The 11877-nt window shown below is 34.1% G+C and overlaps 2 protein-coding genes across 2 annotated transcripts; both read right to left on the bottom strand.

The window, feature by feature from the left end:
* Positions 1-1206: 1206 nt before the first annotated feature.
* Positions 1207-2928, bottom strand: LOC129925060 (uncharacterized). Its single transcript, XM_056023399.1, has one exon. It carries the CDS (start codon positions 2926-2928, stop codon positions 1207-1209), a length of 1722 nt encoding a protein of 573 aa, XP_055879374.1.
* A 155-nt stretch (positions 2929-3083) lies between these two features.
* On the bottom strand, positions 3084-5448 carry LOC106055485 (uncharacterized). The gene is made up of 2 exons (XM_013211755.2): positions 5135-5448; positions 3084-4261 (listed from the first exon to the last, which is right to left on the bottom strand). Exon 2 carries the CDS (start codon positions 4197-4199, stop codon positions 3084-3086), a length of 1116 nt encoding a protein of 371 aa, XP_013067209.2. The 5' UTR covers positions 4200-4261; positions 5135-5448.
* Between the last annotated feature and the right edge of the window lie 6429 nt (positions 5449-11877).

Below are 11877 nucleotides of genomic sequence, written 5' to 3'. Positions count from 1 at the left end.
ACGCCACTTCTTAACGTTAGTTAATAATAATAATAAAAATTAAAAAAATAGCATTAATAATAATAATCTTTATTATCCATAAAGAAATTCGTCTTACCAGTGTGGGGGTGCAATTTATTTTTATTTTTTAAAGTTTTAAATGCCATATCAGGCAGTGCTATTCAAACTTAAAATACTGCATGGTAAAACATTAATAAGGCCTTTTCACTAGCCGTAATGAAAAAAAATTGAGGAAAAGCAGTTAGCAGCATGCAGTGCTACACATTGTCTGAGCCTGTAACCGCCGCTAATCCCAAAATGTGTCGGCACTTGCTAATCCTTTGGATTTATCAGCTTCGTGGAGAGGGAGAAACAGCTGCGTAGGCGACATTGTTATTCATCTCATTCTTATGACATGATGAATAGACTCTTCGCGACTGAAGAAGGCCATATACAATCAAAAGCAATGTAAAATGTTTTTTTTTTGGAGAAAAGTTGGCCAACATTTTGATTTATCAAAAACGTGAAAAAAAACCCACATAATATGACAAAAAATTTAAATATAATCAGAAAAATGTATAAATATGTATGGGAGTTGAAGTAGATTAAAGTAATTGTGCATTGAAAGAGCATATCAAATGCTTTAATATAAAATATGAAGATAATAAAGTTATATAACAAATAATGCCACCTGATATCCTTATATATATTGTAAAAGTTAAATACATTGTGTTAAAAAAAAGGCAAATCTTTTTCAAACTGCTAAGGAAGATGCAGTGAGGCCAGCACAATGACCAACGCCAAAAAATATTAAATCTTAGACCATTCGTCACAAATTACTTGCAGATAGATCAGGATTTAGACCATTCGTCACAAATTACTTACAGATAGATCAGGATTTAGACATTGGTCACAAATTACTTACAGATAGATCAGGATTTAGACATTGGTCACAAATTACTTACAGATAGATCAGGATTTAGACATTGGTCACGTTTTGTCCTCAACCCTTTTAACCTCTCAACTCTTATTAATTGTCATTCAAACAGTAATTATAACACATTTTTTTGTACAAATATTTTAAAATTCAGAATAAAAAAAACAAGAAAAACAATATAAATGCATACAATTATAAGCCTTTTGTTTTTTATATAAAAAAAGTAAAGATAATCTTTAACATGGAATTTTCAGAAAATGGCAAATTCATAAAATTAAATCGAAACCAAGTCAACATTTTGGAATTCTGTAATGTCCGTACGCCAAGGATTGTATCCCTTCATCTGAAATGTATCTTTTATCATCATAACATGTCAGAGTGACTTTGGTTTCCTTGACAGTACGGAGCTGATGATTTAGACTTTCTATTTGATGAAGTGTACCTTGTTGTTGCTCTTTGTTTTCCAGACACTTTGTGTAGTCACTTGATTTAATGTTTCTCTCTGTATAATCTCTTTGTACACCTACTGCAGTGTTTTTCTCCCATTCACCATATACCAAAGAATACATTTTGGGTTTTAAACCAATGAATGTCTGTATAGGGACATCTCGTGTCTCGTCCTTCATCTTACCAAGTGCACTTTTGTTTCTCTCGTTATAGAGCTTATGATCTTGCGGGTAATTTGAAAAGTCAATCAAGTCATTCAGTTCGCGGTCTTCTTGCAAGTCATCATAAACATCTTCTGTTTCTAGTTCATAACATAAGGAGTCAGTATCGGTAAATAGAAGTTTGGCTTTGTCCCCATACTTTTGTTTAATTTTGCGATAATGAACTTCATAGATGAACATTTTAGATAAATCCAGGATGCTAAAACCAACTGAAACTGGTTTATTAAGATATAATGAATGTTTTTGAAACTGAATAATATTTGTTCCGTTGACAGCAACACACTCTTGAAAATTTGGCCTAACTTTTGCTTTTGCTAAATCATCATCATCAAATACAAATTCAATGACCTTGTCGTATTTTCTAACATTTTCTATGGTTTTGCCAAAGACAGTGTTGTTCATAAATTTAAAAAAGTCTTTTCGAACATCATCTTGAGCTATTTGTCTTTGCTCTTTGTTAAAATCAATGTATGGTTTGAGCCAAGGTTCTTGATGAAATGATATAACACGATGAACTTTGGTTACTTTCATTCCAAGTTTCAAATACAGTTTCAAAGTTCGATAATGAACAACATATTTTTCTTTGTTCTTTAAATTAGGAATCAATTTATCTCCCATTGTTTCACTGAAGTGAAATTTTTCATAAAGGTCTCGGCAATATGAAGAAAGCATTTCCTTTGTTAAATTAATTTTTTCAGGTGCCAAGGGAAAGTCATTGTGTTGGTCATGTAGCTCCTCAGGGTACTCTAGATCTACTTCAAGAATGTAACCTGTTTCTGTATAGTCACTTATGTTTTTGATATCAAGTGTGGAAATGTCTTCTTCTGTAAGCCATTTAAAGTCGTTCAGTGGCAGTGGTTGAGACATGGCCCAGCCATACAAATTGTTGGCATCTAAATAGATGATCCACTTGTTATTGCCAGGTTGGGCTAAATCATAGTGTGGCATGCTGGGATTATGGGCTTTAGATGATCGATGAGATACCATTGCTACTCCTCCCCTTTTACCACTTTCTATCATAAGATGCATGTCTAAATCTGTTAGAAGCTCTAACTGAACATTTGTTTTCTTAAGTGCTGCCTGCCAGGCAAGTCCTGAAGTGGAATAAAATTCTGCAGGATCGAGCTCGTAAAGTTCCATCGACATTTGTCTAAAGTGTTCAAAGACATCTGCCAGCAGAGCTACGTCAGTTTGAACATAAAGATTATGGTAGTCTTCTAGAGTTTGCATATTAAAAACCGCCCATACTTTCTTGGCGTGTTCATAATCTTCTTTCGAGATTGACTTGTCTTTCAGAGTGTCATGAAAGTGTTCTTCTTGAGGCAGCTGACTTTCAGACAACATCTCATAAGACTTTATATACTCGTATGGGTAAACTTGTTTTCTTAACAACACATGAAATTTCTCTTGACTTTCACCTGCTAGCAGATAAGTGTTTCTGAATGTTTCTTTGAAGTCTTTGGAAGAATCAACTAGACTGGCAACAAGACTTGGAAGAATCAACTAGACTGGCAACAAGACTTGGAAGAATCAACTAGACTGGCAACAAGACTTGGAAGAGATTTGTTAAGAAATCGATAGGAATCGATAAATCTTAAAGAGCTTATAGAGAAGGAAATAAATTCTTGCACATTTAAAGGTAAACATTCAATATCTTCATCTTTCAGCTTTTGAAATTCTTGTATTATGATATGACTATCATATCTACTTAAATTATGAAACACAACTGGAATCATGTCTATTTTGTTTTTAAGGTTTAATTTCTTTTTTATAGAATTTTCTAATTCTAGTAATTCATCAATGAACTTTTTAGCAGCGTCCTCACCTGAATAAACTTGAATGTCCGTATTGAGTTCCGCTTTAGTGCTAACAACTTTATAGGCGAAACCACTGGGCTTGTGAATATTAATAACTGTCTTCTCATTTTCTAACATTTCTTTGTTTTCAACCTCAACTGGCTCAAGAAAACATTCAAAATCTGCATAAATTATACATTGTACTTTAGTATCTTTTGCATTGTGATTTAAAATATTTTTTTCCGGGTAAGGAATATTTACACGTTGTGGACCGTGTGGCTTACACAAACGTGTATGTTCTTCTATGTCATTTTCTTGAAATGTATTCAGGCAGTAACGACAACACACATCTTTTTTATTTAACCATTTACTTAAATCTTTGATCCAGCAGTAGTGGAAGTTCCTCTCTTCATAAACATATAAGAGATCTATCGGCCTTTTGTTATTGAGCTGACTTAAATGCACTGGGGATGTTTCATAGAACTGTCTACCAAAAGCTGTTTTAGCTTTAATGTAAGAGAACACATTCACAGAAATATCGTTTTGTTGTTCAAATCTCGGAATGTCTTGAAGTTTTATGGGAAATTCTAAATCACTAAACTTAAGTTCGTCTTGGAAACGTTCGTAACTAGAAACTTCCTCTGCGAGTTTGCCCTCCACTGGATGCAAGGCAGCGAGTATACTCCACTTGAAACATTGCTCGTCACTCTCATTTCTTACGTTTATCACGTGAGACCAACCATATTCAAGAAATTGAGGTATCGGTAGATAGGAAGATTTTTCAAGGCGGTGTCTTTTAGGTGGAGTAGTTTCTGTCATTCTTGGACCGACTGGATCTTTATGCGCCTCTTTTTGTAATTTAAAAAGTATTTTAACACTTTCTGAAAATGAAAAATAAAATATGTAGTTACAGGTAAAGTATTTTATAAAATACTTAAAAAAAAAACAAAGCTTAAGCGTAAGTGTAGGCCATTCAACATCTCTAAATTCTGGGTCTATGATAGGCCAATATTGTTACATATTTCTTATACTTTGGAGTATATTTATACAATCGCTTCACCAGGATTGTTTTCGAATAGGGGGTCATTGGGGCATGGTAAAAATGTTCCTTTTTTTAAAAAAATTATCATTCATTAGTTATTAAGAGGGAAAAAAAGTGAGAAATAGTCGCTCTAAAAAAGTTTGGTTAGCTGTATAAAGGAGGGCTTGTTTTTGTTGATAAAAAAAAAACAAAGGATTTTTATATTACTTGTTTTTTAATTAGAATTAAAAATTGTCGTTTTGCATAATTTTAAATATTTATAGTCTTTAAATATGCCGGTATATATATATACGTGTCGTGAAAAAAAGACTAACTTATTAATTATTACAGAAACATTCAGACTTACAGGGCTATATAGATATATAGATAGAGATAGGTAGAAAGGTAGATAGATAGAAAGAGATAGATAGATAGATAGATAGATAGATAGATAGATAGATAGATAGAAAGAGATAGATAGATAGATAGATAGATATATAGATAGATAGATAGATAGATAGATAGATAGATAAAGTACACCCACATTCTAATTTCTCTTTTTTTAAACTAAGAAATTAGATGACATAAACTCAACTATGCCCTACATTACATTATTACAAATTTGTTGTATGTCAAGACATCAACACGTTAAATCCACGTTAGACTTCTACTTTAATAACAAAAAGTGAGTGTTTTTATTCCAACCTAAAAGAGTATTTGAGTTTCAACTCACCAAAGAATGATCAACTATCGCATCCCTTCAATCATGTACTTCACGTCTGCCACGTTTACCTAGATTTCAATTCTCACCGGGAATTTCCAATTCTTTGAATTTATCTTTTACAACAGTGATTCATCATTGCAGGAAAGTCCTTTTTTTTTTTTCTTTTCTCTTCAACCTGTTTGTTTCTCATTACAAAAAATTATTTTCTATTTCGTTTTTAAGTTTCTATTTCCTATAGTATTTCTATTTGCCTTGCTATGCCATCAGTTGGTCTATTCCTTTACGTCAGCTGGTCTATTCCTTTACGTCAGCTGGTCTATTCCTTTACATCAGCTGGTCTATTCCTCTACATCAGCTGGTCTATTCCTCTACATCAGCTGGTCTATTCCTTTACGTCAGCTGGTCTATTCCTCTACATCAGCTGGTCTATTCCTTTACGTCAGCTGGTCTATTCCTCTACATCAGCTGGGCTATTCCTTTACATCAGCTGGTCTATTCCTCTACATCAGCTAGGCTATTCCTTTACGTCAGCTGGTCTATTCCTCTACATCAGCTGGGCTATTCCTTTACATCAGCTGGTCTATTCCTCTACATCAGCTGGGCTATTCCTCTACATCAGCTGGGCTATTCTTTTACGTCAGCTGGTCTATTCCTCTACATCAGTAGTCTATTCCTCTACATCAGTGGTCTATTCCTCTACATCAGCTGATCTATTCCTCTACAATATTCTACACTAGTCATGCCCAAAATCTGGCACGCGACGTGGTTCCAACCGACCAGTCGAAACGTCGGCACGAGGTGTAGAAAATCCCGCCATCCTTTCCCAACGAAAAAATAGGTAGAAAAATGTTTCTTGACCATCCTTAGGGCCCTCCTTTTACTTTAGTTCATGAAGGAATTAGTGTTGATGAGCATCACGACTGTTCTTTTATTTTCGTTGAGTTTATTCTTCTCTTGTTTCTTGAAAGTTGGGTAGCCCTTGAGTTTATTCTTCTCTTGTTTCTTGAAAGTTGGGTAGCCCTTGAGTTTATTCTTCTCTTGTTTCTTGAAAGTTGGGTAGCCCTTGAGTTTATTCTTCTCTTGTTTCTTGAAAGTTGGGTAGCCCTTGAGTTTATTCTTCTCTTGTTTCTTGAAAGTTGGGTAGCCCTTGAGTTTATTCTTCTCTTGTTTCTTGAAAGTTGGATAGCCCTTGAGTTTATTCTTCTCTTGTTTCTTGAAAGTTGGGTAGCCCTTGAGTTTATTCTTCTCTTGTTTCTTGAAAGTTGGGTAGCCCTTGAGTTTATTCTTCTCTTGTTTCTTGAAAGTTGGGTAGCCCTTGAGTTTTTTCTTCTCTTGTTTCTTGAAAGTTGGGTAGCCCTTGAGTTTATTCTTCTCTTGTTTCTTGAAAGTTGGGTAGCCCTTGAGTTTATTCTTCTCTTGTTTCTTGAAAGTTGGGTAGCCCTTGAGTTTATTCTTCTCTTGTTTCTTGAAAGTTGGGTAGCCCTTGAGTTTATTCTTCTCTTGTTTCTTGAAAGTTGGGTAGCCCTTGAGTTTATTCTTCTCTTGTTTCTTGAAAGTTGGGTAGCCCTTGAGTTTATTCTTCTCTTGTTTCTTGAAAGTTGGGTAGCCCTTGAGTTTATTCTTCTCTTGTTTCTTGAAAGTTGGGTAGCCCTTGAGTTTATTCTTCTCTTGTTTCTTGAAAGTTGGGTAGCCCTTGAGTTTATTCTTCTCTTGTTTCTTGAAAGTTGGGTAGCCCTTGAGTTTATTCTTCTCTTGTTTCTTGAAAGTTGGGTAGCCATTGAGTTTATTCTTCTCTTGTTTCTTGAAAGTTGGGTAGCCATTGAGTTTATTCTTCTCTTGTTTCTTGAAAGTTGGGTAGCCCTTGAGTTTATTCTTCTCTTGTTTCTTGAAAGTTGGGTAGCCCTTGAGTTTATTCTTCTCTTGTTTCTTGAAAGTTGGGTAGCCCTTGAGTTTATTCTTCTCTTGTTTCTTGAAAGTTGGGTAGCCCTTGAGTTTATTCTTCTCTTGTTTCTTGAAAGTTGGGTAGCCCTTGAGTTTATTCTTCTCTTGTTTCTTGAAAGTTGGGTAGCCATTGAGTTTATTCTTCTCTTGTTTCTTGAAAGTTGGGTAGCCCTTGAGTTTATTCTTCTCTTGTTTCTTGAAAGTTGGGTAGCCATTGAGTTTATTCTTCTATTGTTTCTTGAAAGTTGGGTAGCCCTTGAGTTTATTCTTCTCTTGTTTCTTGAAAGTATGGTAGCCATTGAGTTTATTCTTCTCTTGTTTCTTGAAAGTTGGGTAGCCCTTGAGTTTATTCTTCTCTTGTTTCTTGAAAGTTGGGTAGCCATTGAGTTTATTCTTCTCTTGTTTCTTGAAAGTTGGGTAGCCATTAAGTTTATTCTTCTCTTGTTTCTTGAAAGTTGGGTAGCCCTTGAGTTTATTCTTCTCTTGTTTCTTGAAAGTTGGGTAGCCATTGAGTTTATTCTTCTCTTGTTTCTTGAAAGTTGGGTAGCCATTGAGTTTATTCTTCTCTTGTTTCTTGAAAGTTGGGTAGCCCTTGAGTTTATTCTTCTCTTGTTTCTTGAAAGTTGGGTAGCCATTGAGTTTATGTCCTTGCTTGATTGTACAAATTTTATTTTATTTGTACGGGAGATTTATGATGTTTTATTATCATAACAAAGAGATAATGTGAGTTTTAAAAAGCTTATTTTGACTCGTTTATTGTGCTTTTATTATGCTTTAGTTACCGTTTGATTTGGAAATAGGTTTATTTAAATTCTCTTTTTTTTTTTTGCTAACAAAATGAATTGCATTTATAATCATTAACGGTCTTCTTTGCTTCCATTGTTAAAACCATTATAACTATAAACATAACATTCTATCTACCTCTATTGTATTCCTCTCTCTCTCTCTTCCTCTCTCTCTCTAGGTTAAAAGTACGACCAGCGCAAAGCTTCACACACACACTCAGCAGTAAACACAGTTGATTTATACCCAGACTTTATATTGTTTATTATAGACGGAACATCCTCTTATTTTCATATTTGAAATGACAATAAACGGGCCACATTTTAACGATTACCATTACATACGTTTTAACCAGTGAATGAATGTATGTGTTACAATACAACCTTAACGGTCCGCTCTCTTTATCTTTAATTCTCTCACTTTCTGGAGCTCATATTTTTGTTAAGTTTTCCATCCTGCACATAGTATTTTTTCCGACATAGACGCACAGGCATTCGCCCCCATCCCCAAACTTGGCCGACCCCCGACGAATTTTAGCTAAGAAATCACACAATTGGCATACGAATTTATTACTAATGTTAATAATTTATACTAATTATTTATATTTCAGCCTATTATTTAGACTATTTAGCCCCCTCTAGTATTTTGGCTGATTTGGTGGGGTGTGGAGTAAGCAATGGCATCGATCCCGCCCCCCCCCCCCCTAAATTTTCGAGTGGTTATTTGTAGGAATCACAGCTTGTTAACAGAATCAATTAAATATATATATGATAAAAACTTGTTATTGATATTTGAACTTATCTTTATATTATGTCATTCCCCTGTAATCAATACTTTTTTCTTTTGTTATTTAGTTAAGAAATTACAAAATAAAAAAAAGTCACTAATATAATTTATATAAGCTATAAATTACATTCTTATATCGAGTCACCCCACCCCCTTTTCTTTAATGCCAAATGCAATCATTAGCAGAAATAATGAAAAGGAGCGATGACTCTTAATCAATTAATCGTTTTCACTCTACCACCCCCTCCCCTTTTCAGACGAATACAATACATTTTAAAAAGATAGTGGAATAATTATTTAAAGAAATACTTCGTTTTGGAAATTAAGAATTCATAAAAAACTTTCCAATATAAAACAATTGAGATGAGTTTTGAACCCAAATATTTTTTCTGGTCGCCTTTTTCCAACCTTTACTTAATCCGATATATTTCTACGTATAAATAGATTTGTTTAGAGCTTTGAATTAGCTCTGCAACAAAACGAAGTGACAAGCAGGCGTAGTGAACAGAATAGATCACTTACAAATGAGCTTTTTTTTGTCAAAAATTTATTTTCGAATTTATATATATATATATATAATAAAAAGGACGCATAAATTATATATATCATGAGCGTAGCCGGGGGATAAAATTGTGTGACTTTTTTTCTTTAATTTTGTTTATTGTTGATGAGAATTTAATATTAAACCATCATTAGCCCCAGCGCAGGCAAGGAGGGGGGAGTTGAGTTTAAAATCCCCCTCCAGTGCTTCTTGAGGTTAAACCCCCCAATAAAACAAAAAAATCAAGCAACCGACAGTTAAACAAATCTCCATGAGCGTAGCCAAAGGGAAAGGGTTAAGTTTAAAATGGTCTTTACACTATTTTACGATACAAAAAATAATGAAGGGTCAAGATATAATTAATAAAGAGTTCCCACCCAATCCCCCTCCAGAATAAAATCCTAGTTACGCCCATGATCTTCAACAAAGGTTACCATTCTAAATCTCTCTCTTTCGTGTACAAAACAACAACATAGTAAACTTTGAATGACTTTTGGAACTCATGAAAGTAGACTTTAGTCACGTGCAGATTCCATCTATAGATTAAAAGATTTTAGTTTTGCTCCAGATGAACAAAACTACATGTACAAAAAGTATTACAAATGATATTGAAATAAAAAAAGAATGATGCTGCATGTATTGTAATAAATGAAATGTTGTCAGTCAATAAATGAAATGTTGTCAGTCAATGAATGAAATGTTGTCAGTCAATAAATGAAATGTTGTCAGTCAATGAATGAAATGTTGTCAGTCAATAAATGAAATGTTGTCAGTAAATAAATGAAATGTTGTCAGTCAATAAATGAAATGTTGTCAGTCAATGAATGAAATGTTGTCAGTCAATGAATGAAATGTTGTCAGTCAATAAATGAAATGTTGTCAGTCAATAAATGAAATGTTGTCAGTCAATAAATGAAATGTTGTCAGTAAATAAATGAAATGTTGTCAGTCAATAAATGAAATTTTGTCAGTCAATAAAGGAAATGTTGTCAGTCAATGAATGAAATGTTGTCAGTCAATGAATGAAATGTTGTCAGTCAATAAATGAAATGTTGTCAGTCAATGAATGAAATGTTGTCAGTCAATGAATGAAATGTTGTCAGTCAATGAATGAAATGTTGTCAGTCAATAAATGAAATGTTGTCAGTCAATAAATGAAATGTCAGTTGTGTGTGCTGTAAGAGAAATGAAATCTAATTTCATCAATTGATAGAAAGATAAAAACTTCACTACTAAAAACTTCACGAATTGAAAAAATCAGAAATACTTTTACGTTTCGTCTTTCATTGTTCAGATTATGCAACAAAAGAAACATTTTTTAAAAGGTCAACAATTTTTATATTATTAAGATTTAAAAAAAAATATTTCAATAATAATAATAATAATAAAAACAACGAAAATATGAGAACCTTGGCTTGGAGATTAAGCGTTTATAGAAATTATCTAAAACTACTATATACCCCATTGTTATATCAACCGAGGGGATAATAACAACTGACCTCACAGACACCTTCAAGGCCCTTAACATTCCTAGGAACATCTTCGTTGCCTGTCAGAGGGCGGTACTGCTGCAGACCTGCCACATCACCAGAAAATTCCTCATTGGAAACTGTTAAAGGGACTACGATGAATTTTGTTTCTCTTTAGCGAAACTCGACCCTGTCAGCGCCAGAGAATGACTACTCTTTCATTTCTAACATAATAATAATAATAATAACAATAATACTTTTATATAGCGCTACTTCTATACTTATATAATGCTCATAGCGCTATGGTCCAATCTCATTTGTGGACCAGTGGGAGGGGGGGCAGGGCTATATGGGATAAGGTTTTCCGTGCTGCTTTTATGCGCTCAGTTAACACAACTTTGCTTGACTCGGGTGTCGAACCTCGAGACCCCTTCATAGGTAGTCAAGCCAAACAAGGTTCTGCTATGGAGCAATGCATGTAGCTACCAAAAACTTGGTTCTTCTATAGAGCAATGCATGTAGCCACCAAAAACTTGGTTCTACTATAGAGCAATGAATGTAGCTACCAAAAACTTGGTTTTTCTATAAATCAATGCATGTAGATACCAAAATCTTGGTTCTACTATAGAGCAATGCATGTAGCCACTAAAAACTTGGTTCTACTATAGAGCAATGCATGTAGCTACCAAAAACTTGGTTCTACTATAGAGCAACGCATGTAGCTACCAAAAACTTGGTTCTACTATAGAGCAATGCATGTAGCTACCAAAACTTGGTTCTACTATAGAGCAATGCATGTAGCTACCAAATACGTGGTTCTACTATAGAGCAATGCATGTAGCTACCAAAAACTTGGTTCTACTATAGAGCAATGCATGTAGCCACCAAAAACTTGGTTCTACTATAGAGCAATGAATGTAGCTACCAAAAACTTGGTTTTTCTATAAATCAATGCATGTAGCTACCAAAAACCTGGTTCTACTATAGAGCAATGCATGTAGCTACCAAAAACTTGGTTCTACTATAGAGCAATGCATGTAGCTACCAAAAACTTGGTTCTACTATAGAGCAATGCATGTAGCTACCAAAATCTTGGTTCTACTATAGAGCAATGCATGTAGCTACCAAAAACTTGGTTCTACTATAGAGCAATGCATGTAGCTACCAAAAACTTGGTTCTACTATAGAGCAATGCATGTAGCTACCAAAATCTTGGTTCTACTATAGAGCAA

This window comes from Biomphalaria glabrata, chromosome 3 (genome assembly GCF_947242115.1).
Source record: "Biomphalaria glabrata chromosome 3, xgBioGlab47.1, whole genome shotgun sequence".
Classification (NCBI taxonomy): Eukaryota; Metazoa; Mollusca; class Gastropoda; family Planorbidae; genus Biomphalaria; species Biomphalaria glabrata.
Note: the sequence above shows the minus strand (reverse complement) of the source record. Positions and strands in the feature narration are given on the sequence as shown.

What these genes read in the sequence shown, in the direction of transcription:
- LOC106055485 (XM_013211755.2), bottom strand. Translation starts at nt 4,199, where the DNA reads ATGACAGAAACTACTCCACCTAAAAGACACCGCCTTGAAAAATCTTCC.
- LOC129925060 (XM_056023399.1), bottom strand. Translation starts at nt 2,928, where the DNA reads ATGTTGTCTGAAAGTCAGCTGCCTCAAGAAGAACACTTTCATGACACT.